General features: G+C 39.3%; 1 protein-coding gene and 1 long non-coding RNA gene across 9 annotated transcripts in view; one reads left to right on the forward strand and one right to left on the reverse strand.

Moving 5' to 3' along the window:
* Positions 1-27,871, reverse strand: part of SCAI (suppressor of cancer cell invasion) — a 157,174-nt gene that overhangs the window by 32,801 nt on the left and 96,502 nt on the right. For all 6 annotated transcript variants that reach the window (XM_045043270.1, XM_023242707.2, XM_045043271.1 and 3 more), the window contains 9 exons: positions 27,605-27,703; positions 20,130-20,226; positions 18,758-18,856; positions 18,454-18,606; positions 15,828-15,929; positions 15,473-15,574; positions 14,691-14,769; positions 12,699-12,798; positions 10,892-10,973 (listed from right to left, as the gene is read on the reverse strand). In XM_045043270.1, coding sequence (XP_044899205.1) covers positions 10,892-10,973; positions 12,699-12,798; positions 14,691-14,769; positions 15,473-15,574; positions 15,828-15,929; positions 18,454-18,606; positions 18,758-18,856; positions 20,130-20,226; positions 27,605-27,703 — 913 coding nt within the window. The remainder of the gene's footprint in view (positions 1-10,891; positions 10,974-12,698; positions 12,799-14,690; positions 14,770-15,472; positions 15,575-15,827; positions 15,930-18,453; positions 18,607-18,757; positions 18,857-20,129; positions 20,227-27,604; positions 27,704-27,871) is intronic.
* Positions 26,887-27,871, forward strand: part of LOC111557543 — a 51,052-nt gene continuing 50,067 nt past the window's right edge. For 2 of the 3 annotated variants that reach the window (XR_006588950.1, XR_002737664.2), the window contains exon 1: positions 26,887-27,075. This is a non-coding gene — a long non-coding RNA (uncharacterized LOC111557543). The remainder of the gene's footprint in view (positions 27,076-27,871) is intronic. The other variant, XR_002737665.2, reaches the window with a different exon arrangement.

The following is a 27,871-nucleotide window of genomic DNA, read 5'->3' on the forward strand; positions in this document are numbered from 1 at the left end:
ACGCACTCCTAGAATGGATAGTTCTGAACTTCACTGCTCTGGAATTGTGTATTTGATTCTAAAAGTTGAAAAATATTTACTGGTGGCAGCGCCTGGGTGGCTCAATCGGTTAAACGTCTGACTCTTGATTTCGGCTCAGGGCATGATCTCATGGTTCGTGGGTTCGAGCCCTAGGTTGGGCTCTGCACTGACCGCGTGGAGCCTGCTTGGGATTCTCTGTCTCTCCCTCTCTGTGCCCCCCCACCCCGATGTGTGCTCTCTCTCTCTCAAAAATAAATGAAATAAAACATAACAAACAAACAAACAAACAAAGTATTTACTAGTGGGGCACCTAGCTGGCTCAGTTGGAGAATGTTCCTCTTGATTTCGAGGTCATGAGTTTGAGCCCCACATGGGATATAGAGATTACTAAAATAAATTTTAAAACTTAAAAAAATAATAATAGGGGTGCCTGGGTGGCTCAGTCGGTTAAGCGTCCAACTTCAGCTCAGGTCATAACCTCACAGTCCATGAATTCGAGCCCCACGTCGGACTCTGCTGACAGCTCAGAGCCTGGACATTGCTTTGGATTCTGTGTCTCCCTCTCTCTCTGCCCCTCCCCTGCTCATGCTCTGGCTCTCTCTGTCTCAAAAATAAATAAAAACATTTTTAAAAATTAAAAAAATATATAATGAAAGTATTTACTGGTAAACCCCAAAGGGCTAGATTTTCTTGTGGGGAAAAAGGAGATAACTTTGATCATTTGCCTCTATCTCATACCCTATGATTATAATTTTCTGATTTCTTTTTTTAAGTTTATTTATTTTATTTTATTTTATTTTTTTCAACATTTATTTTTGGGACAGAGAGAGACAGAGCATGAACGGGGGAGGGGCAGAGAGAGAGGGAGACACAGAATCGGAAACAGGCTCCAGGCTCTGAGCCATCAGCCCAGAGCCTGACGCGGGGCTCGAACTCACGGACCGCGAGATCGTGACCTGGCTGAAGTCGGACGCTTAACCGACTGCGCCACCCAGGCGCCCCTATTTATTTATTTTAGAGAAAGAACAAGAGCAGAGGAAAGGCAGAGAGAGAGAGAGAGAGAGAGAGAGAGAGAGAGAGAGAGAGAGGAAGAGTGAGAGAATCCCAAGCTGACTCCATGCTCAACGCAGAGCCTGATGCGGGGCTGGATCTCAAAATCGTGAGATCACGACCTGAGCCAAAATTAAGAGTCAGACGCTCAACGGAGGGAGCCACCCAGGCACCGCTCTGATTTCCTTCTTATAGACAATAGCTCTTTTTCTCCCATAAAATAATCTATTTAATGATACTTTAAAACATCTCTGTAACTTTAAAATAGTACATAGTGTCCTTTTTAAAGATCTCTTTTCTTTAACAAATACTCCTTAAACCCACTGACTATACACTGTTCTAGGTGCTAGGAAGACAGCGGTAAACAAAACAGATTTTTTCTTTGAATCTTGTTTTCCCAGGAGCTGGCATTTAGATGGGGGTGGAGGTGGCCGGTAGAGACCCACAGTAAACCAAGTTGTTACACAATATCATAGAAGGTGGCAACTGCTACAAATGGAAAGACAGCAGAGTATGGTTAGCAGCCCAGACTTTACAATCAGATTGTTTAAATCCCAACTCAGCCACCTATATCGTGTGTGTGACCTCGGGCAAATTACTGAACCTTTCTGTGCAGTGGTTTTCTTATCAGTAAAAAAATAGGGATAATAAAAGTAACACCTTGGGTTGTTGAGGATTAAACATCTTTTTAAACTGATAAAGTGCTGGGTGCCTGGGTGGCTCAGTCGGTTAAGCATCTACTTTGGTTCAGGTCATGATCTTGCGGTGTATGAGTTCAAGCCCCACACTGGCTGTCTGTTGTCAGCACAGAGCCCGCTTTGGATCCTCTGTCCCATCTCTGTCGCTCCCCGTCTCTCTCTGTTCCTCCCCTGCTCTCTCTCAAAAATAAGTAAACACTTAAAAAATATCTTTGTAAAGTGCTTAGAATGGTGGATGGCACTATAAAGAAGCTGTCATGATAATTAAGAAAAAATAAAGAGGTGTATAAAGAATGCAAGGGGGCATATGATTTTATTTTTTGTCTTATTTTTTAAGATATTTATTTATTTTTGGGGAGCGCACAAGCAGGGGAGGGGCAGAAACTCTGAAGTGGGCTCTGTGCTGACCGGGTGACATCAGTGAGCCTGATGTGGGGCTCGGACTCACGAGCTGCAAGATCATGACCTGAGCCGAAGTTGGACACTCAACCGACTGAGCCACCCAGGCACCCTGGCATATGATTTTAAATAGGGCAATTAGGGGGGCACCTGGGTGGCTCAGTCGGTTGAGCATCCGACTTTAGCTCAGGTCATGATCTCACAGTTCTTGAGTTCAAGCCCCACATTGGGGTTCTGGTGTCAGCAAAGAGCCTGCTTCGGATCCTCTGTTCCCCTCTCTCTGCCCCTCGCCTGCTCGTGCTCATCCAAAAACAAATAAATCTTTTCTTTTTAATTTTTTAAAATGTTTATTTATTTCTGAGACAGAGCATGAGTGGGGGAGGGGCGGAGAGAGAGAGAGACAGAGCATCCAAAGCAGGCTCCAGGCTCTGAGCTGTCAGCACAGAGCCCGACGCAGGGCTCAAACTCACAAACCATGAGATCGTGGCCTGAGCCAAAGTTGGTCGCTCAACCGACTGAGCCACCCAGGTGCCCCAAAATAAATAAATCTTTTTTTTTTTTAATTTTTTTTTCAACATTTATTTATTTTTGGGACAGAGAGAGACAGAGCATGAACGGGAGAGGGGCAGAGAGAGAGGGAGACACAGAATCGGAAACAGGCTCCAGGCTCCGAGCCATCAGCCCAGAGCCTGACGCGGGGCTCGAACACACGGACCGCGAGATCATGACCTGGCTGAAGTCGGACGCTTAACCGACTGCGCCACCCAGGCGCCCCAAATAAATCTTTTAAAAAATAATAAAAATAATGCATAGGGCAATTAGGGAAGACTCTATGGAGAGGCTTCAATTTATCAAACACCTGAAGAACAACGTGGGTGTCTTTGGAAGAGGATTCAAGGCAGGGGGAATAGACACAAAGATCCAAAGCAGCAGACCGCCAGGTAAGTTAGAAGAATAGCAAGGTCAATGTGGCTGAAGAGAACTGAACGATAGGGAGACGGGCAAGAGAAAAGGTCAGAGATGCATCTGAGGGGAGCGAGGAGGTGTGTGAGGGCAGATCACGTGAAGCCTCCACTCTGAGTGAGATGAGGCGTCTCTGGAAATTCTGAGTAGAGAAGTGATGTCCTCTGACTTATAGACACACTCTGTAAGGAAGCAAGGACAGAAGGAGGAAGACTTTTAAGGAAGCTCCTGTAAGAATTCAAGGGCGACACGATGGCATGGGTCAGGGTGATGGCAGTGGAGGTGGGACAATTCTGGATATATCATTTACAGCCAAGAGGATTTCCTGAAATGGATGTGGGATGAGGGAAGGAGGAGGCAAGTATGAAACCAAGGATTTGGGCTGCGGCAACTGTCAAAGTGTAATAAGAGTCATTAACTGCATTAACTGATCTGGGGAAAGCTGGAGGAGGAAGAGGTCTTAGGGATTTTGTCTTGGGCATGTGAAATTTGTGATCTTTATTAGAATCACCAATTAGATATGGAGCAGGTAGATTACACTTAAGTCTGGAGTAACAGAGAGAGGTCTGGCCAGAAGCAGGAATTTAGAAATTGTCAGCATAGAGATTGTAATTAAAGTCATGAAACTGGGGCGCCTGGGTGGCGCAGTCGGTTAAGCGTCCGACTTCAGCCAGGTCACGATCTCGCGGTCCGTGAGTTCGAGCCCCGCGTCGGGCTCTGGGCTGATGGCTCGGAGCCTGGAGCCTGTTTCCGATTCTGTGTCTCCCTCTCTCTCTGCCCCTCCCCCGTTCATGCTCTGTCTCTCTCTGTCCCAAAAAATAAATAAACGTTGAAAAAAAAAATTAAAAAAAAAAAAATAAAGTCATGAAACTAAATAAGGGCTTCGGGGCGTCTGGTTGGCTCAGTCAGTGGAGCGTGCGACGCTTGATCTTGGGCTTGTGATTCAAGGTCCGTGGTGAGTGCAGAGATTACTTAAATTAAAACAAAACAAAACCCAAATGTTAAATAAGGGCATCAAGAGAGTGAGTTGTAGCTGGCAAAGAAGAGGAAAAAGAGAGAGCCCAGGGTACACCAAAGATAAGACGTCACAGAAATGTGGAAAAACCAGTAGAAGAAGCTGAGAAAATAAGGTGACTCCAGACATCTTTAGCCCCGAGGCAATCGAACAACGTGAATTCAGGTTTTAAAGGTCCTATCCGGAGAGGAGGACACAAGTCAGAGCTCAGGGTCTGCCTAAGACAGGAGTCTAACAGGAAACCAGCCCTGTTAAGCTGGGCTACGCCCCTAGTGTAAGGATGAACCCAAACCAAACTTTACCATCCTTCCCCCATGACCACTCCTCAAGGGGCCTGCAGGGAAGTTTCTCAGTACTGAACAGAACAGAGACAAACAAAACGCAACAGTGCCTGAGTGTTCTAACTCTAAGCTACTACCCCTTTCACATGTTTGCAGTCCAAATTCATACCAGGGAGGTAATCGTAAAAACATGGTCACGGCTTGGTAGTGCCTCCAAGTATTTAGCAGAAGCAAATGCAGACCCTCTCTGGATGAATGTATCTTCATTCCAGGCCTCAGTCCATTTCCCACAAATAGTTTTAAGGATAACGAGAAGAAACTAGTCAAAGATCATCAAGCATATAAGAATACAAAAATACCAAAGGGTCTCTTTCAGCAGCAAAAGCAGATTTCAGGTATAAGCCTAATCGGCTAGATAATAAAGAGTAAAATGAGTATGCTTATTAAGTTTAAAGAAATAAAGAACAAACCTGAAAACAGAAAAGAAGAAGCTATAAAAAAGGAAATGGAGAGGCACCTGGGTGGCTCAGTGGGTTAAGTGTCCAACTTTGGCTCAGGTCATGACTTCATGGTTCATGAGTTCGAGCCTCACATCAGGCTCTCTGCTGTCGGTGCAGAGCCCACTTCAGATTCTGTCTCCCTCTCACTGCCCCTCCCCTGCTCGTGCACACACTCTCTCTCTCATAAAATAAATAAGAACTTTAAAAATTAAAAATTAAAAAGGCAATGGATTATTTGAAAAAGAACCAAACAGAACGTCTAGAAATGAAACACAACCAATATAAAACTCAACAAATGGGTTTAATGGCAAGTTAATCGCAGCTAAAGTAAGAATTTGTTAACTGAAAAACAGATCAGAAAAAATTATCCAAATCTCAACCGGATACACAAAAAGATGGAAAATGTAGAAGAGAAGTCAAGAGATGTGGAAGACACGGTGCAAATGCTAGGCTATTAAATATACATATATAATCAGAGTTTCAGAAGGGGATGAGAGAGGAGCTAGGGTACGGCAAATATCTGAAGAGATAATGGCTAGGAATTTTCCAGCGATAATGAAACACTCCAACGTACCAATTCAAGAAATCCAACAAATCCCAGTGAGTTAAATATAAAGAAACAAATCCTAGACATATCACGGTATAACTGCAGAAGGCCAAAAACAAAGAGATGGCCTTTCAAAGTAGCAAAAAAGAAATGGAAGGAGTGCAACTGGCTGGCAGAAGAGTTCTCACATGCCCTGGTTGGGAAGGTGAACGTCCTGACAGCCTGCGGCAATCCGCATCCATCAGTCAAACGCTTTAGGATGGGGCTGTTTACGTAAATATGACTGTTTTGACAAATGTGTAAGTTATGCTCACTGGCAGAGATCCAGCTCTGTCACAAATCTTTAAACACTCAAAGGATTTTCTTCTTCCAAAGAAAAGAAAGCAGAACTGAAAGACGTGTTACCCAACATGACTGCGGGATTTTATTTTACTCTGCTAGTACTATGTGACCACAGATATAAAACCACTTCAACCTGCCCATTCCCTAATGACAATTTGAGAGTGGAAGTTTGGGCCATACTTCCCATGTATATCTTGGTGTTTCAATCACTGTCCTCTGAAATGAGGTTAGGACTGGCATGCAAAACTCCTCTTTTCCTAAATACGGACAGAGCTTGGGCTTTGGAATAACAAAGACTGGTGGAATCAATTAGGCAAAATACCCAACCTCCATTGGCAAAGTTTCTTCAACTACAAAATAAAGATAATAATGTGCACCTTCATTTAATCATTCAACATGCATTATTAAGAACATTTTAAGTGTAAGACAATGGAGACATAAAGATATATGTATATGCAAATATAAACACACACACAGACTTTAGCGGAAACAAAGCATAGTACTGATAATCACATCCTGGTGCATCTGAGCAGACCATGAAAAGAGACCTAAAGATGCTGACATCAGAGGTTACCCAGCTAAATGGTCCAGCTAGACCATCACACTGAGCATGTCAGTGTGACAAGCCCTGCCCACAATCGCAGAGATTCCAATCACTGTGCTAGCTTCCTCTCTCAAACCTGAGCAGACAAGCAAGCATTATGATACTCTGAGAAAAGTCTCTAATAAGAAATATACAGACAAAACCAAAGAGAAACAAATCAACATGGAGGAAAAAGATAGCATGCAGGGAGAATTTTTTAAACGATCAAGTGATATTTTCAAAGGTAAGAGAAGATATTTCAAACAAGATCAAAACCAAGACGATTGTATACATGTCCGCATATTTGTTGTATATACATACACGTACATTTCTTTATGAAAGAAACATCTAGAAAACAAATAAGAAATCTCACAGGTTAGAAGATAAAAAGGCAAGGGAATCTCCTAAACAGCAAGAGGAACAAAATATGGAAAATGAAGGGCAAGGAAACAGAGGACTAGACTAGAAGGTCCAATACAGGAATGACAGAAATTCCCGAAATACAGAACAGAGAAAATGGGGAGAGGAGATCAATGAGCAACTCAAGTAAGTGGGCAGAGTTTCCACATTGAAAAAACTCAGGAAGTACATGCCATGTACCATGAAGTAAACCCAGATCAGGGCACACCGTAATGAAGGCGAAAAACACTGGGGACAAACTGACAATCCCAAACATTTCCAGAGACTGAAAACAGGTCACAAAAAGAATCCAGAATGAGAATGCTTTTCTACTTCTCAAGAAGCATTGGAAGCTAGAAAGCAATATTAACAATCTCTTCCAAATTCTGAAGGGAAATAATTTCCAGTCTCTACCAAAACCATCATCAAAGGGTGAGAGTAAATTAAAGAACAATTGAAGGAGTGCAAGACCTCAGATATTTTACCTCCTGCTCAGCCTTTCTAGGAAGCTGCTCCTGGAGATGCTGCACCAAAATGAGAGTACGTGAGAGTCCAAGAGGAAGACATGGGATTCAGGAAACAAAGGAGAGATAATGAATTCTCAGGATAACCATGAAGTGGAGTTCTGGGATGAGGGTTCTGCAGAGGGCACCAGTTCAGAGGCTCTGAGGGGTAATTCAGCACAAAGAAAAAATGAAGAGACAGATGAATCCGAACAACCTACAAGACGTAGGTGCCTGGTGAGAAGATCGGGGTTGAATCAGTGTGACATTCTGACAAAAACAAGGAACAAAGTCACATAATTATTTGCCCCAGGAAAAGCAGGAAGTTGCATGGGAAAGAAGAAGTTTACTATATGGCTTAACTGTTAGATGCATTTTACAGTCATCGTAATATAAGCATGAAATATTCAGCGAACCAAAATCATGATAGAAGAAATCTGCTGTGGGGAGAAAAGGAGGTAAAAGGTATAAATGTGAGCAGAGGATAAGAAGAGGAAAGAGCTGAATTTCTCTTCCGCAATGGGACATCGGTACATAATGCCTGAAAATGAAGAACCAAGAAGTATCAACACGGGCATGTTATTTAGACAAATAATCAGCTACAAAAGATGTGACTGGTGGCCTCTGGGAAAAGGCAAACAGGGGTTTGGCAGGAGTATGGCAACTGCCGTTTCTGGTAACACCTTGCTGACTGAGTCGTCCCCACCCTGACAGCACACTGGAATTGTGCTGATACCTGAGACCGGCCCCAAGTCAAGTGATGCAGAGTCACAGGAGCTGGGGCCCAGGTACAAATGGTTTCGAGAAGGACTCGGATGTTTCTGATACACAGAAAGAGTTGTGAGCGACAGTTTTAAACTATATGCAGGAGCTTAATTCTCACAAAAATAAAAAAGTAACATTTAAATGAAGAAGTATGCGTGAAATGTTTGTATTTATATGAAAAAACATTAGCAAACATGCTCATGAAACATTCATATATGTGAAACATACACAGTCAAGTTGATCCTCAAGAAACAGTGTATCAATCACACAGTTCTTTTTCACTAGAAATATGTTAAATGGTAATTTAAGACTCTTCACACATGCTTTGTGGGAAAAGTAAATATCAGACACTTCCACATGTCAACACAGACGACTGCATACTTGAGGTACCGAATAGTATTAATTTTTTTTAATTTTTTTTTAATGTTTATTTATTTTTGAGATAGGGGGAGACGGCATGAACGGGGAAGGGTCAGAGAGAGAGGGAGACACAGAATCTGAAACAGGCTCCAGGCTCTGAGCTGTCAGCACAGAGCCTGACGCGGGGCTCAAACTCACAGACCGCGAGATCATGACCTGAGCCGAAGTCGGACGCTTAACCGACTGAGCCACCCAGGCACCCCTAGTATTAATTTTTAAAAAGAACAAACTGGTCTTTGCCATGCTCTGACTTGCCTAATGCGTATGTAGACAAGTATGTTCTGGACAATTTAATTTTTTAAAGGAGTGACATTGCATGTGCCATCAAGAGCAAATGAATAAACAAGGAAAGCTTTCTATTAGTCCACTGTCATCCTGGGTATCAGAATATTGAAATCTCAAATTAAATCATGATATGTAATTAGGGAAATACATTTCCAACTATGCACAATAGTGTTTTTAAAAATCAGCATTCAAGGGGCGCTTGGTGGCTCAGTCGATTAAGTGTCCGACTTTGGCTCAGGTGATCATCTCACGGTTCCTGAGTTCAAGCCCCACGTTGGGCTCTGTGCTGACAGTTCAGAGCCTGGAGCCTATTTAGGATTCTGTGTCTCCCTTTCCCTGTCCCTCCCCCACTCATGATGTCTCTCTCTCTCTCTCTCTCTCTCTCTCTCTCTCTCTCAAAAATAAATAAGCATTAAAAAAAATAAAATAACAAAAAAATAAAAATCAGCATTCAATACCCATTCTGTACCCAAACAGCACTTTGGAAATAGCAGACACATACAATGAATGATATTCTTGAGATTATAAAAGGGGGTATCAAATATCCAATCAAACTGAGGGAAATTAATAGATTGCTAAAATACTCTAAACGCATGCTAGATCATATTCAGGAATACACTGGACCTAGTACATCAACATACTGTCACATCATTAAACTGTAGCAAATGATTCCTTGTCATTGACAAGGTCACAGAATGCTTCCTTTGAATTCTGTCAAGGCACAAAACTCTTCTGGTTTTATAGATTTGAATGAGGTAGCCAATAAACCTTTTCTTTCCTTCAGCAGCTTCCCATCCCCTCAAAGATTAAAAGCAACAACACACACATGATTCAATAAAGTTGACAGCTAATTTTCCTAAACATCAAGAGTTGTGAAACTTGACAAAATGGGTAGCAGGATATATGCTGAAAAATGTAGGGTGGATTGGATACTCTTGAAATTCAGACACTAACTCTAAAAAGTGAAACTGAAAATAAAAATTAGATAGAAAACATATGTCGGGGCGCCTGGGTGGCGCAGTCGGTTAAGCGTCCGACTTCAGCCAGGTCACGATCTCGCGGTTCGGGAGTTCGAGCGCCGCGTCGGGCTCTGGGCTGATGGCTCAGAGCCTGGAGCCTGTTTCCGATTCTGTGTCTCCCTCTCTCTCTGCCCCTCCCCCGTTCATGCTCTGTCTCTCTCTGTCCCAAAAATAAATAAATGTTGAAAAAAAAATTAAAAAAAAAATTAGATAGAAAACATATGTTTGGAGTCATCTCTTGGCAAGCAGACATTTTTTCCCTCGTTCTCCTAAAATAAATCTACTAATATTTGCTTCTCTATCTAATTGCACGAACACCCACAACAGAAATAGTTTTAATTGGCAGATCTGTGTTCCTAGCATATTTTCGAACATATTGTTGACTAATGAAATATTCCAACCACATACAAAGGACTCCAAAGATTCTGTTTTCATTTTCCTGTAAATTACTGTAGTTTGAATTCTAATATCCAACTTTAAAGTGTTTCACTATGGACATTCTTTGTACAGTCATTGAAACCCATTGCTTCAAGAGCAAAATATAAAACCAGAAGTTTTTCACACTTTAGTTCCCTGTTACTTATTTCAGCATTCAGGGCCATCTTTTTTTACTTAGTGTCACAAATTAAAAAAAAAAAAAAGTGCGTCTAAAACAATTTATGTTGATATTCAGACTGTGACTATGTAAGATGGAATAGAAATTTCATTTAAACTATAGCAGCTCAGTGTGGAAAAGGAGAAACGTTTGAAAACTAGAAAATAAAACTTTCCTATATACTCCTACTCCTATAAAAGAAAATTACTCTGGGTTATATAACAAAAATAAACCTCCCACCAGAGATCTTGGAAATCTTGAATTTTTTTTTCCTGCAGGAGGATTTATTATTTTCCACTGAGTGTCCATTCATGCGTTTTCTTCTTGTTTCTATTCATAGCACCCGATCCTGACTAGCATGCACAACCTCAAAAGAAAAGAAAGACTAAATACAAACTGCTAAAATGTAAAAAAATCAAGCAAAATAAAAAGGCACATGTTAAGACTGGTTACCTTGGAGTGGTGCCGTAATGTCTAACATGCACAATGGTGCTGATGGAACTCACCTTGTATGCAACGCTGTTGGATGAATCCACGATAATAAACAGTGGCTTCCTTGTGAAAGGATAGAGGTCTCCAGGATGAAGGCTGGGAAAACAAAACAATGGTAACGATGAATAACTGTACAACCAAACTGGCCAAGTTTCAGAAACCTTATTCTTCAGTTTGGTCTGCTCACATCTCCTTTTCACCACGGCACTGAGCAAAAAACAAAGATTAACTCAGCAAGAGACGAAACACGTCTCTATTTACTGGGATACACACGTTAGCAGTTTTATCTAGAAAAATGTTCAGAGATCGTTATTATACAGGAATGTTCAAGCTAAAGAGATGTCAACAGATATACAGATGGACAAAACATACAATAGGAAAATCCCCCAAGTCAGCATTTAGGTGCTGGGTTAGTATTTAAAAGCTCCTTCTAAGAAAATGTTCTGAAAACAGGATGTACTAACACAACCAGATTTGTATTTCAATGTATTTGTTTTAAAGATATTTAATATTTCAAGCTATATCTTAACATTGCAGCAATAAGCACAGGCTCTCCTTTTACTATTCTTTACGTTTCCTCTGTACCTCTGCGTCAGAATCAGATGGGGTGCTTGTTAAACGCATAGATTCACTGGCCCACAGAAGACCTATGGCACCCAAAGGCTGAAGTCCCACAATATGCGTTTGGGAGCCAGTGCATAGGAAAAGATAACAATTTTGTGCATGCTCTCTTATCTGTAGCTTACTGGACAATGGGTGTATGTGTAAAAATATTAATGCAAATGTAAACATAAATATATAAAATGATGTGTCAATGAGTAACATCATCAAACCAATATGTTTCAAATGTAAGTTTTTCTTTGAAATAATACAGGTTTTTAAAAAAAGTTTATTTACTTTGAGGGAGAGAGAAACAGAGAGCTGGGGAGGGACAGAGAGAGAGAGAGAGAGAGAGAGAGAGAGAGAGAGAGAGACAGAAGGAATTCTAAGCAAGCTCTACACTGTCAGTGTGGAGCCCGATGTGGGACTCGAACTCACGAACCGCTAAATCGCGACTTGAACCGAAATCGAGAGTCGGACACTTAACCGACTAAATCACCCAGGTGCCCCAAACATAAGTTTTTCTAATATAAATCATCTACAACTAAGGTCAATGACAGCACGAACATATGGCTTGGAGGAATCTTAGTTACTATACACATAATTTGAAATATCTCCCTCTCCGTCTTCCCTTTCTCATTAATACGAACAGCTATAACATTTTTGTGTAAAATGCGATTAGAAATGCAGTTTCAGACAAGTCCAGTCTCCTTTGTAACAAGAAATTGCTATCTCTCAGCTAGAAAAATTCTAGAGCCAATAATGGCCCAAGCAGTGAATGTGTTGTACTTAGAAAAAGAGTGAACATTCATAGGTGAAATTTCCTTAAAATCATACACCTAAGTTCATTTATACTATATCTAAACAACAGACTCTTATATTAAAAAAGCTTCTTGCATGGATGTTAACATGTATCATGTCTTGACATATTATTTATGTATACACGTAAAATCTCCTCCAACTTGAATGTTAATTTTGTTCGCTGACATATCCCCATGACTGAATAGTGCCTGACATATAATACTGAATGAAAAATTTAAAAACAAAGAACAGCCAAAAATTCTAATTTCCTAGGATAGTCAGAGCCTGAAATATTGCTAAAACCCAAATACGTGTTATACTGAGGGAATATTTCTAGTACTAAAAAAAGTCCCCATTCACTTAATGTTTTCTACAACAGACGTTTACTTTTATAATAAGGAGAGACACCACAATACATACCAGTGCATCTCCTTGTGGGACTGATTTCGTTTGTGGATGGCATCTCCATTTATAATATCCCGGTTACTATTAGTAAGTACTCCGCCAAAATCATAAGGACCTATAAAAACAAGGGAAGAATCCTAGACTTCAGCTGGAGAATAACATTGATCTGATGCTCAAAATTCAAAGGTCTTGTGTGAATCTCTGATTGATACAAGTGGGAGATAATCACAAAACATTTTAAACCTTTTAAAATTTAACATCCTAGTTTAATGCAATATTTAAATGATTTCAGCATGTTGCCTGTTTCAACATTTAAAAAAATCATTTAATTATTTGTCAGTTCTTCAAACAGAAGATAATGAGAAACAAAACAAGAATCTACTGTACCCCCTCATTCTGGGTAGTAAAAAGGATGGAGAGCTGGGATGTTCAAAATGATCTTTACATTTCAAGCAAAATCAAAATCTCACATTCAACCAAATTATCTAAGTGAGAAAGTTGCAGAAAGAAGACCTAATAATTTCTTAAATATAATTTTAAGTGAGCCACCAATTATAAAATTTAGGGAAAAACTTTGAGTGGGACTTGAAAATTCTCATTGATAAACACTTCATTTTTAGAAAAGGAATGCCAAATTTCTGTGTGTGAAAAAATCTATTATCACTATTATGTCAGCCACTGTACTTTCGGTTTTAAAGTTAGCCTTTCCTACTGATCACATTGGTTAGTTGACTCTTATCTAAATGGAACAGCTATGGGATGTTAGGAATCATCTCTCCCAAAGGACCATTTAGTTAGTACCTCTTGTACTTTAAAAAAAGGAAAAGAAGAGGTCAATATGTTAAATGGGAGCTCAGAAAACCTGATTCAACAGTTTATGTTATAAAACATGGAAAAAGGGGCACTGTGGTGGTTCAGTCGGTTAAGTGTCCGACTCTTGGTTTCCGCTCAGGTCATGATCTCATAGTTTGTGAGCTCGAGCCCCACGATGGGCTCTGTGTTGAGAGCGCAGAGCTTGCCTGCGATTCTCTCTCCTCTCCTCTCTCTGCTGCTCCCCTGCTCGCTCACTCTCTCTCTCAAAATAAATAAATAAACTTAAAAAAATTACAAAATTTCCATTTATTTAAAAATAAAATTACTAGCTTTATTATAAAAAACTTCAAAGTAGTTTATGATTGTGTGTAACTTTTAATGTTGTATTATATTTTGCCCCTTAAAAATCACTTCAATGAAAAGACATTGAGATTTATTTTGTTTTGTTTTCATTTTAACACTTTAAGAGGACCTGTACGTCATGCAAGGAAGATGGCAGGGACATGCATTGTATAAAGGAATGCAAATTTCAACAAACAGATGAAGAGGAAAATGTTAAGGATGTTAAGAAAAAAATTTTTTTTTTTGTCCAAAGATCTAATTGCCTAATTTACATTCAAGTTACTCATCTATTCTGACCAATTTCATATATTCTGGACTCATATATTCTGAGTAGTTTTAAAAAGTTTTCATTCTGAAATAGCATCCCAATATTCTTCAGGTTGAATCCATAAAACGAAATAAAGGACAGAAACAAAATCATGACAAGGACTTGAACTTTCACAGTTACAGCAATGCACTGATTTCTACAAAGACTTTCAGCCACAATGAAGCCGCTGACCAGATTCCCTGACACATTAACGGCCCGGAAAAATTCAATGATGTGAAGTAGAAAATTAGGCTCAGTTATTCCACACATATGCAAATATATATGTGCCTTTGGCAAATTTGATAATGAGGCATGCATTTAGTATATGAATTGCTGATGATTCGCGGACTTCAAAGTATAATATTTCAGCAAATAAAATAGACTGGGGTATCTACAAGATTGTCAATTCAACAAAGAGACCAGGCTTCAAATCTGGAAGCCTCTCTGGAAAGCTTGGGATGGTCTGTGGGCTATGGGCCATCATCTTGTAGAAAATAAAGAGAATTCAAGCCCTGCTCACGACAGGGAGCATTCCTTTATTGTACCTTCACTATCAGAACGACCTGTGGGGAAAACGCCAGTGGCTGACAGGTAAATCAGAAGTACACTATTGGCAGGCAGCTCCTGAAATTAAAGAAAATCACATATACAAAACAAAAACCAGTTTTATTCAAAGTTCCTGACATTTTAAAGTTGCAGGGACAAGAACCTAATGTAAGGTATCACTGTCTTCTCCAAGAGGACAGTCACTCTTGCTGGTTTCAACTCATAACTGTTTATACAACAAAGAGTCAATATGAATCAATAATCTATAACTATTGCCCAAAGTTTTGAAGACATTTTCTGCCTTAAAAATTTCATCATTTAGAGAATGTTCTTGGCAAACCTTGAGATGGTGAAGTAAAGATCCTGACTGTGGGTCTACAAGATAAACTCCTGCCCATGGCTTCCTCTACATAAACTTTGGGAGGAATTCACTACTTCTCATGGTTCTTTCAGATGACCACAGGGCTTCCCAGAGCTGCCTAAATACATAACATGCCTGTGCAATCTGACTGTCATATCTACAGTAGGTTAGTAACAAAAACCTGGAGAAAGAAGAATGATAATTAATCAATACTCTCGTTAATTAATGGTAAGGAACATTCATAACAACATAAGCAATTTCCATTCCTAAAATAGTTGTGATTAGGTATACTGAATGCAGATTTCATTTTCATATTTTATCTACATTCTTGACTCAAATATTCAAAGAAAAGAGTGACTCTCAGATTCTATTTAGGGCATACTTCCCCCCATACAATAAAAAGTATTGGATCACATATACCTTAAAAGATGCTGCTAAGAACGTGTAGAGTTGGCTGAAGGTTGGTTTGTAGAGCAGATACTTGTGGGGGTTTTCTCGTCTGGTAGGTTTATCAGCTGATTCCTATATTCACACACAGAAAACAAGACACATACAGGCTGATTTTGACAGATGAATTATCAATGCCTATTTTTACTATACTCTTCATCAAATATCTTTTTATTATTCCTTGTTACTGTTATTGCGCTTATGTCTCCTGTGCCTCATCGAGAGAGTTCTTTATTCGCATGCATGGCATTTGTTGAATAACAGCATTCCATGAGGAGCAGAAGCAATGATGGTGTTACCAAAATTGCAAATGTGGAGAGAAGATCACCTGCATTCCTGGTTTATTCATCTGGGAAGCTAAATTCATTGGCTCCCTTTCCAGGGCTTGTAACATCCGGAACATGTCGACAGTCAGCTCACTAAACTTAACCTGCATGCAAAACAAACTTACCATTAATACAGTATACAGACCTAGAAGTCTCTGATCATAATATTACTCCTGACATTCATGTGTACTTAATGACACTGGGTAATTTATTCCCCAGTGTTTTATTATAAAAAATTTCAAAAGACAGAAAATTAAAAGAATTATATACATTGTATCATCTAAATTCTATACCATTAAAATTTTTTGTATTTGCTTTATCATGTATCTTTCCATTTATTTATATCTTTATCCATCAATTTCCTCGGGTATTTTTAAAAACATAAAAAGTAGTCATGTAAACAACAAGACCTATATTAGCGTCCTTAAAAAAACATGCTAAAAAAACAAAAACAAAAACAACTTTTTTTGGCAAGGCAGCCTGCTGAAATATGGCTATGGCCCGTATTTCATAACCTCTTCAGGACATTTTGGCCTTATACAATGTTTAAGACCGCATCCTTTTCTGTTTTGAATAATACTTATATAGAACTTCAGGTAGGCAATGTTTTTTATTATTATTATTATTATTATTATTATTAATCATGATTTATGCTTTAATCCCCATCATCTATTTCACCCTTCTCCCTACCCACCTCCCCTCTGGTAACCATCAGTTTCTTTTCTATAGTTAAGTGTCTTTTTTTTGCTTTGTCTCTCTCTCTCTTTTTTCCCTTTTATCATTTGTTTCGTTTCTTAAATTCCATATGAGTCAAATCAAATGGTATTTGTCTTTCCTTGACTTCCTTACTTCACTTAGCATTACACTCTCTAGCTCCATTCATGTTGTTGCAAATGGCAAGATTTCATTCTGTTTTAGGGGTGAAGAAAATTCCATTGTATACATATACCACCTCTTTTTTATACATTTATCTATTGATCAACACTTGGGCTGCTTCCACAGTGTGGCTATTGTAAATAAGGCTGCAAAAAATATAGGGGTGCATGTATCCCTTTGACAATATGTTTTTGTATTCTTTGGGTAAATACCCAGTAATGCAATTACTGGACCATAGTGTAGTTCTATATTGTAATTTTGTGAGGAACCTCCATACTGTTTTTCAAAGCGGCTGTACCAGTTTGCATTCCCAACAACAGTGCAAGAGGCTTCCTTTTCTTCCACATCCTTACCAACACTTGTGTCTTATGCTTTTGATTTTAGTCATTTTGATAGGTGTGAGGTGATATCTCATTGTAGTTTTGATTTGCATTTCCCTGATGATGAGTGATGTTGAGAATCTTTCCATGTGTCTGTTGGCCATCTGTATGTCTTTGGAGAAATGTCTGTTCTGTCTTCTGCCCATAGGCAGGCAATGTTTTAATTTAAATTAAATTTGCAAACCAATGGCTTTTAACAGCTAAAACTGGAGAAGTACTAGAAAAAGTTAACAGTAACAAAAATGAAAAGTGTAAGAGAAGGATACAAAATTAAAACTTGTGTAAATAATGCATACAGAAAAATGTATTCATTCAAAGCGCCTGGGTGGTTTAGTCGGTTAAGCGTCTGACTTTGGCTCAGGTGGTGGTCTCACAGTTCGTGAGTTCGAGCCCCCCATTGGGCTCTGTGCTGACAGCTCAGAGCCTGGAGCCTGCTTCAGATTCTGTGTCTCCCCTCTCTCACTCTGCATCTCCCACACTCATGCTCTGTCTCTCAAGAACGAATAAACATTAAAAAAAAAAAAATTTAAAAAAAAAGAAAAATGTATTCACTTGACACTTTTCTGATATCCCATAATTTCCAGTAAATTTACATTTCTAGTACATTAAATCCTCATCATCATGGAACTATTCTGTCACCAAAAAAATCTGAAATTTGCTATGACAAATATGCTTAAAAATATTTTTTTTTGCCTGACCGTAAAAGTAATATACAGATTTAGAAAGTTGTAAAGAAGAAAATAAAAATTACTTATAATTCTGCTATTCAGAGATAAACCTTTTATGATATTGGTAAATTTCTTCCTAGTCCTTTTGCCTGTGCATATATGTACACAGACATTTTTTTTTAATTTTTTTATCAACGTTTATTTATTTTTGAGACAGAGAGAGACAGAGCATGGACAGGGGAGGGGCAGAGACAGAGGGAGACACAGAATCTGAAACAGGCTGCAGGCTCTGAGCCGTCAGCACAGAGCCCGATGCGGGGCTCGAACTCACGGACCGTGAGATCATGACCTGAGTGGAAGTCCCGAAGTCGGATGCTTAACTGACCAAGCCACCCAGGCGCCCCTTCAGACATTTTAACATATATGAAATAATTCTGTTTACATATCTCCATACCAAGTTTACTTTTACTCACTATATCATGACTATATCTTCCTCTGTGATTACAAATTCTTTCTAAACCTTTAAATGCCTGTAATACAGCCCATATGTGGACACTGTGTTATTTAATCAAACATTTCCTCACAAACGGATTTAGGATATTTACAAGGAAACAGTAATTACGTGATGTTAATCTGTAATTCTGTAATAATAAGCACTATTTTTTAAATTGAATTTTAAGCACAATTCCTTCACAATTCTTTACCTGGTTATTACAATTACCAATAATGAGCGCATCAGCCAGAGACAACTGTCCCACAATCATGCCCTGTTCCAGCAATGGTGCTCCTGTCTCCGCAAGGCGATTAGATGTGATAACAATGGTATTATCATCATTCAATACCATTACGGGGTCCGCCTGGAGAAAAAAAGGAGTAGTTGATGGCCAAGGCAAAACGTCAACATGATAAATGATTCCTTCTTATTGACATACATACACAATAAAAACATACGCCACATAGGCATTTACTTCTCCATAATTATGACAATCTCTCTTGTCAAAAACTGACCTCAATGAAAGCTGCTACTTCTTGAAGCACCAAGTTCCATTCCACTTGATCTTCAGTATTAAAGCGGTGAGTATAATCTTCAATTTCATCTGACAATTCCTGATTTTAAATTTTTCACAAAGAAAAACAGTTATGGGGAAAATACACATACAAATAGATTGCTAGATTGTACCATATTCTTGACAGAAATTGATATAGTTAAGCCTGATTATTATAAAAAAAGAAGCTTGATTATTATCAATATATGGTCCCAATTATAGCCCAAAATGAAGAAAAGTACTTTATTTTGCTTCAAAATAAAAGACTCCAGAATGATACACATCAACAAGATCTTCATAAAGATCCAGAGCAACTCATATCTACTCAATTCTACATCAGCAATTAATTTATTGAAGGTAAAACCCCAAGCTTTTAATGCTTAAAAACAAAGACTGTCTAGATGATTTTCTTTGGATTCATATCATACTGTGTTTTGGAAACAGTCTTATTAGTAACTAGAGGTGGAGGAAGACAGAGAAGGACTTGTCAAAACTAACATGTGCTACTTGAGTACCAAAATTTAAGAGGTATCTTGTGGAAACAGCTGGCTGACTGCAGAGTGCAACCAGAACGGGGTGTGAATAATTAGAGACATTAAGTGAACCCACCTCTAATTCACCTGAGGTAACAAAGGACAGCGATGCAGACACAGTAAAAGGATGGAAAAACCCAACCTCATTCGCAATACCTTTGTAAAACGTTAAATGTTTATTCTTGACCCAACCTTTCAATTATTTCCTCTTAAACCGATTATTTTAACTTTTGTTTGCATTTTGCAACCATCCATTGATGTGTGGTGAGATGTAAAACACGCTTACGGGACAAAAACAAAGAATTAAGAGAACTGTCTCTCGCTAGTGTGTATCTGAAATATGAAGAGGGCAGGAATATTCTTTTAGATTACCCGTGTCCGAAGTTACCACACTTTTGAATGTTTTAGATATAGATATACTAAATTTAGATATGCTAAAATTATTTTTATCTTAAATCTATTTTTAAAAAAGCAAAATTATCCATACACAATTACAGAGTAGGACTTTAATAATTTTATTTATTTATTTTTAAAATAATGATTTCTTTTTATTTTATTTTGAGTGAGAGAAACAGAGTATACATGGGAAGTGCACATGAGCACGTGTGCACACACACGTGGGGGAGGGGTAGAGAGATAGACAATCCCAAGGAGGCACCACATTGTCAGTAAAGAACCTGATGTAGGGCTTGAACTCCCAAACTGTGAGATCATGACCTGAGCCGAAATCAAGAGTCAGATGCTTAAATGACTGAGCCACCCAGGCACCCCAGGATTTTAATAATTTTAAAGTACATTTACCTTCACCAAATCCTTCACAACATCCATTTTGTTGAGAAGAAGACAAACTACAATAAATCTTGCATAGTATCGAAGCTTCTTAACGACCAACTCAGGTCTACGGCAGATAAATGGGAAATTACTCATTAGATTAAAAAAGAAAACATGCTCTTTGATTTTTCCAACTTTCTGACAGCTTTTAAACTTTTTTAGATCCTATTTTGCACTGTAACAAACATTTCTGCATATAGCCTACAGCTGCATTTAGCACATTTCTTACTCACAGATTCATTATGTTCATTCACAAATTCATTCATTGAACAAATACCCACTGAGAACTTAGATGCATCAAGCACCCTGGTTAAGTGCTAGAGAAATGATTAAGACAAACAAATATAGACACAGCCTCTTCTTCACAGATCTCAGAGACAGGAAACTACCTAAAATGTACCGGAGACAGACAGACACTTAAAATACAGTGGAATAAGTACACTGAGAGGAGAAAGGATGCTATTTGAGCTCACAGAGAAGGCTTCCTAAAGAGAGCGATGTTTAAGGTGAGATGATAAAGAGTAGAAGACAACAGGCAGGAAAATACGAGGTGAAAAGAGTTCCAGGACAAACATTCTTTGTTTTGGAAACTTACTTTCTGATATTAATACAATCAAACCAGTTTTCCTAAGCTTACTGTCTGTATACCCTGTCTTTTTCTATTCCTTTACTTTCAAGTTCCTGTGACTTTTCACTTTGACCCCTTTTCTCTTAATGTTTATTTATTTACTTTTGAGAGACAGAGAGAGACAGAGTGTGAGCAGGGGAGGGGCAGAGAGAGGGAGACAGAATCCAAAGCAGGCTCCAGGCTCTAGGCTGTCAGTACAGAGCCTGATGTGGGGCTCGAACTCACAAACTGTGAGATGATGACCTTAGTTGAAACCAAGAGTCGAATGCTTAACTGACTGAGCCACCCAGATGCCCTGACCCATTTTTTGCAGACAATGTAGTTAGCTTTTTAATCCACTTTGACAGTGTCTGCCTCATAGACTAGGGTACTTGGACCATTTACATTTTATCTTACTGTTGCTTTGGCTAAGGGTTTGCATCTCTTACAGTGCTTTATGTTTTGTTTTGTTTTGTTTACAGAAAGAGAGCACAAGTGGGGGAGAAGGGCAAAGAGAAAGAGAGAGAGAGAGAGAGAGAGAGAGAGAGAGAGAGAGAGAGAGAGAGAGAGAGGCTTAAGCACGCTGCCGGCTGAGCATGGAGGCTGGGGGCTAGATCCCACGACGCTGGGATCATGATCATGACCTGAGTCAAAAGTAAGTCAGATGCTAAACCAACTAAGCCACCCAGGTGCCTCTGTGCTGTTTTCTTCCTTCCTTCCTTTCCTTTCCTTTCCTTTCCTTCCTTCCTTCCTTCCTTCCTTCCTTCCTTCCTTCCTTCCTTCCTTCCTTCCTCCCTCCCTCCCTCCCTCCCTCTCTCTTTCTCCCTTTCTTTCTTTCTTTCTTTCTTTCTTTCTTTCTTTCTTTCTTTCTTTCTTTCTTTCTTTCTTTCTTTCTTTCTTTCTTTTTTAATGTTTATTTATTTTTGAGAGAGAGAGAGACAGAGTGTGAGCCAGGGAGGGGCAGAGAGAGAGGGAGACACAGAATCCAAAGCAGGGTCCAGGCTCTGAGCTGTCAGCACAGAGCCCGACGCAGGGCTTGAACCCACGAACTGTGAGATCATGACCTGAGCCGAAGTCAGACGCTTAACCGACTGAGCCACCCAGGCACCCCATCTTTTTCTTTTTTTTTTTAATGTTTATTTATTTTGGGGAGTAACAGAGTAAAGCAGGGGAGGGGCAGAGAGAGAGGGAGACACCAAATCCAAAGCAGGCTCCAGGCTCTGAGCTGTCGACAAGGAGCCCGAACCAGGGCTCGAACCCACCAACCGCGAGACCACAACCTGAGCTGAAGTCGGATGCTCAAGTGACTGAGCCACCCTGTGCTGTTTGTTTTCCATTCGCCCTTTCTGCATCTGTGTTTTCTAGTGCTCTTTTCAGTTAATTATATTTTAGTATTCTACTTTATATATTCTATCAGTTTCTTACTTATACTTCTTCCTTATTATTCTTTTAGTGGTTGCTAGGAGTAGCAACCCATACTCTTAACTTACCAAAGGCTATTTACAATCAATATTGTAGCTCTTCACACCTGAACCTGTATACTCATCCCTATGAAGGATATCAAACCTGATATTTCTAATTTCCACAGCCTACATTACAATTATAATAACCCTACAACAGTATATTTTTTATAGATGTTTGACATTTTCCATAATAAAATTTTAAAAAATTCCTCTTTGACCCAGGAGTTATTTAGAAATATGTCTACTAATTGATAGATTTATTGATTTTTTAGACAACTATGTTGTCATTCTTAATTTTTCATGGCACTGCACCATGGTTAGATATCATACACTTGAAAATAATTGAAACCTGTTTTGTAGGGGCGCCTGGGTGGCGCAGTCGGTTAAGCGTCCGACTTCAGCCAGGTCACAATCTCACGGTCCAGGAGTTCGAGCCCCGCGTCAGGCTCTGGGCTGATGGCTCAGAGCCTGGAGCCTGTTTCCGATTCTGTGTCTCCCTCTCTCTCTGCCCCTCCCCCGTTCATGCTCTGTCTCTCTCTGTCCCAAAAATAAATAAACGTTGAAAAAAAAAAAAAAAGAAACCTGTTTTGTGTCAGGTATAAGTCAATTTCACAAAAGTCCCATATAAGCTTGAAAATTATGTGCATTTGCTTATTGTTGTAGGCAGTTTTAAGCACATTAGAACAAGTTTTTAATTATGTTACATAAATCTCATTTTGTGTCTTCTGATTCATAAATATAGTACATTAAAAATCTCCTTATATATTGGGCCACTTATCAATTTCTCCTAGAAAATAAGCTAATTTTTGTTATTTATTATAATGTTACATTACTGGGCATATAAAAAAGTTTAGAATTTTTATGTATATATATATATTTTTTTTAAAGGTTTTTTTATCTTTATTTTTGAGAGACAGAGTGTGAGCAGTGGAGGGGCAGAGAGAGAGGGATACACAGAATCTGAAGCAGGCTCCAGGCTCTGAGCTGTCAGCACAGAGCCCAACACAGGGCTCAAACTCACGAACCGCATGTTTATGACCTGAACGGAAGTCAGACGCTCAACTGACTGAGCCACCCAGGTGCCCCATAGAATTTTTATATTTTTTGAGTTGTTCCTTTTACCATTATGAAATAAACCTCTATCCTTAATAATGCTCTCTTGCCTTAAATACAGTGGCATTTCGGGATGCCTGGGTAGCTCAGTTGAGCATCTGTCTCTTGATTCAACTCGTGTCATGATCTCACGGATTGTTCATGGTTCGTACCCCGTGTGGGGTTCTGCGCTGATGATGTGGAGGCTGCTTGGAATTCTCTCTCTCTCTCTCTCTCTCTCTCTCTCTCTCTGACCCTCCCCTACTCACTCTCTCTCTCAAAATAATAAGTAAACTTAAATATATCTCTATCTATCTATCTATCTATCTATTTATCTATCTAGCGTGGCATTTCTTCCCTTGGTATCTACTTTATCTTTTTCTGTGTACCTTGTATCTCTGGAAAATCTTTTGTAAACACTAGATTACTGGATTTTCTTTTAAAAGGCATACTCATGAGGGGGTGGTGGGAGGAGAAAAAAAGGCACACTGATAATCTCTGACTTCTACCTAGGAAGTTTAGACCACTTTCACTTACTATGATTACCAGTGTACTTGGATTTATTCCTACTTTGTTTTTTGTGTTAACTATACTTTTTTTTTTTTTAGTACACATTCCTTCCCTTTTATTGTAATGATCATAATTTTATTATTCACTTTCCTCCCCCTTCTACCTGTTTAGAAATTACACATTCTCCTTATGTTATTTAAAAATATTTTTCTTACTATTTTAAAAAGCAAACTTTACTTACTCTAAGCTTCTTCTGAACAATAAATGGATCTTATTGGTATGATTTAATTCTTGACTTTCTTTCTTCTTTCATGTTATTATTATCCAGAATTTGGCCCCGTTTTATCTTGATAACCTCAATTAGCCATCCTTAAAATTACTGTCTTATGAAGTCCGTGATTTTTAAGAAACAAAGGGATAACTTTTTTCTTACCAATCCTTATATACCACCCCTTCCTTCCGGTTTCAATTTTCCTCTTCCTAAAGAAAACCTTACTAGCTCTTTCACATCACCAAAACCAAACACTCTCTTGTAAGGTTGTCACAGCACTGGTCACAGGGTTGATAATCTGAGGATTCTCCTTACTTTCTTGACAGCTAAACTGTCCATTTAAAAGGACAGGTGAGGGGCGCCTGCGTGGCTCAGTCGGTTGGGCGTCCGACTTCGGCTCAGGTCATGATCTCGCGGTCTGTGAGTTCGAGCCCCGCATCAGGATCTGGGCTGACGGCTCAGAGCCTGGAGCCTGTTTCGGATTCTGTGTCTCCCTCTCTCTCTGACCCTCCCCTGCTCATGCTCTGTCTCTCTGTCTCAAAAATAAATAAATGTAAAAAAAAATAATAATAAAATAAAAGGACAGGGAATCTGTTCAGTCAGCATCTCTAGGTATTTGGGGAACAGTATTTTAGATTATCCAGCCTGCCACGTTGTCAGAAGTGGAATTCAAAACAGGAGGAAAATTGGTAGGATGATGTCAATTCACAGTTGAAATACTAATAAGACAATTCCTTTAATGTTTTGCTAAAATAAAATAGGTTCTATGAATCTATATCATAGATGATACAACTATGTAATGCAGATTACACAAACATACTGAACCAGGGATTAGCAAAGTTTTGTAAATGGCCAGACAGTAAATGTTTTAGGCTCTGCAGGCCCATATGGCGTCTGTAGCATATTTTTCTGTTTTCGTAACACTTTAAAAATATAAAAAGGATTCTAAGCTACCAGACAGTTCAGAAACAGGCCACAGCGTGCCAACCCCTGTATTAAATAAACATACAGACGTAGGTGGATGTATTCTATTTTCACTGTGTTGGACTGCAGCAAAGCACAGATAAAAAAGTCAGTGCTGTCCACTTATACACACGAGAGGCTGTCCCAGGCAGGCCCACAGACCACTGCCTGATAACACATGAAACTGTAGAAGAAAAAAATCATCCAATGAATCACACTGGAAAGGTCCACATCACATCCTCCCAATAAACACTACTAGGAAGCGCCAAGGTTCTCAAGTTTAGATTCACGTTTCCCACAACGTAAAACTTCCAACACTGTCACCGCTGAAGTTGACATCACGATCTTTTGACAAAGTTATTCTGGCACTCCAGAATTGTAGGTCTGTCCAGCCTGCCAGGCCCACTAGTTCTAAAACACTGACTCTTTATATGTTTGCCTGAGACACTATTTTCCGAGGTGGCTAACTGCAATGTGTCCCCAGGCTTCTGGGTACTCAGAAACTTCACCATCCCCACATCTAACTCCGACCAGGTTGAGCCTTAGCCATTTGCAATACTAGTCAGGGTTTGTGGCTCCTAGGACAAGCGATTATGCGGCAACTTCTCCTCTACTAAATAGGACGGGCCCTTGGAATGAGCATTTGTTTATGCTTAGTGACAGGCAGTCACTTTGGTGACTGCTGAAATGTACCGTGATTTCTGGCTTTAACACAGTCCTTAGGTACTGAGACAGTGCAGAGAGCAATTGCCCTTTGAGGAGAGATTTTTGCTTTTAAAGCAATTGTGAAATTGTGCAATACTGTTACTTCTTAGTTTTAATCAACCAGCTGTTGATTTTAGCAGCTGTCACTAATAGCTACCCTGACTGTCTCCCTGCTCTGTATGAACTAAGAAACAAACAACCCTACCAACTGAGTAAAGTCCTTCCTAAGGTACAGCGAACAAGGGCAAGATTTTGCACACAGGATTGTCCTTTGATTCTAATTTAGTGGCCTAAGGCAAGAGATTTTGTCATCCTGGTTCCAAATAATCCTGCCTCTGTTCATCTGCCTTGCTCTAGGAGGCAGCACAGGAAAACCATTCATATGTGGCATTTGCTGTTAGGACAGAAAGTGATTTTCATAAATGAAACTGCTGGATTTGAAGCCAAGGGGCCCAAGGCCAATTTCCCTTTGAGTGAATTAGAAAATGCAGAAATGTGAATTATACAAGGTGTTTCACTGTTGCTTAAAATAGTTCTTTCCTTATATGTCTTTTTCATACTGAGAAGATATCATATAGCCCTTCTGTGTATTTTTAGAAGTAAAACTTATCTCACCAAGAATTCAGACAAATTGTACAACATGAATAGAAAGAAAGCGGGTGGGAGTCTGACGAAATATAACTGTAGTGAAAATACGTGAAGGAAACCATAAGAAAATCTGAAGGAGAGGTGACTAACGGATCTTCTGATGGAAGAGTGAAGCACGGTGACGACTTCGGGGGGAAATGGAGAATCTAGCATCTGTGTGCCTTGCTTGTATCAAGCAACCTCCTCTGGACAAGCCTGAACAGGATCTGCTAGGGAATGAAGGGGATTTACAAGAGTGGGGCTTTCCAAAGCATGTTGCTGTTTAGCTGGAAGGCTTACGATGGCCAAACCACAAAGTGTTCTCTAGAAAAATATGTCAAAGTTATGTTCTCTTCTACTGCTAAGAGAATATAATCTTTTCACTGTATAACAACTGTGAGTTCTGTTGCCGGTAGTAGGGAGAACATTCAGATCTACTACGCCTGAACTTTCTCTTCTAACAATTCCGGGAATACGAGTCACAAAGATTCTCCAGCAGAACCCTGACTTGTTCAGCAATTCCGTCTTCATCTGGAATTAACATCCCAGTCTACCTGGGCCCCAAATATGTCTGTAACTCCCATGAGAAGAAAATCCTCTGAAAGGAAAAGAGAACACCTGTATACCTTCTTTTCTTTCTTCTTCTCCCACCCAAGCATCTACCACACTGCCAGATATGTAAGTGCTCAATAGATTATTATTTGTAATGAATGATTTCTATCTGATTTTTTTTCCTACAGCTATGCAACTGTAACATACGGGTTTATCAAATACAACGTAAACTGCACCGGCAGCCTTTTCTTTAGTCCCACGGACAGCTGTCAACAGGCTTCTGAATGCATATGAATTCAAATTACCCAGGCTAAAAAGGACAAAGGTTATCAGGGAAGCCTCACTTTGGAGTTGTTTCTTTTCTATGAGAATTTGTGTGGCCTTAATCTTTCATATAGAAACAATCAACCCCTTCTTTGTGCTCTGACTCCACTCAGGTACTGTGACATCTGCTAAACATATATTATAACATTTATTGCTTTTAGGTAACATACCTCTGTATGCTTAAGAAGGCCTAGTACATTGTAAGGCACTCAGTAAAGCCCATTCAAATGAATAAAAGTTATAAACAAATGTGTGCTTCTCTGCATAATTTCCACACAGACTAAAAATTCTGAGTGTTTTATCTCTTTCTAAAAACATAGTAGGTGCGTACCTGTCCTCTTTATTGACTTGAGAATAGTATGATCTCTGTCTGATTGCAGAATAGAAGGAGAAAGCCTCATTCAGATAGCTGGTCTCAGATGTGCGTAGGCTATGGAAAAAAAAAATCTTCGTATTTGACAGTGTCTCAAACCATTTATGATGAATACTTGTTTCATTCCTCTGCTATTCCTCTACACGAGGGGATGGGAATGACTAAACTAAATTTGAATCAGCAAAGCAATCATCACATCACCCTTACAATGTGTAAAAATAATGG

The sequence above is a fragment of the Felis catus genome, chromosome D4 (genome assembly GCF_018350175.1).
Source record: "Felis catus isolate Fca126 chromosome D4, F.catus_Fca126_mat1.0, whole genome shotgun sequence".
NCBI lineage: Eukaryota > Metazoa > Chordata > Mammalia > Carnivora > Felidae > Felis > Felis catus.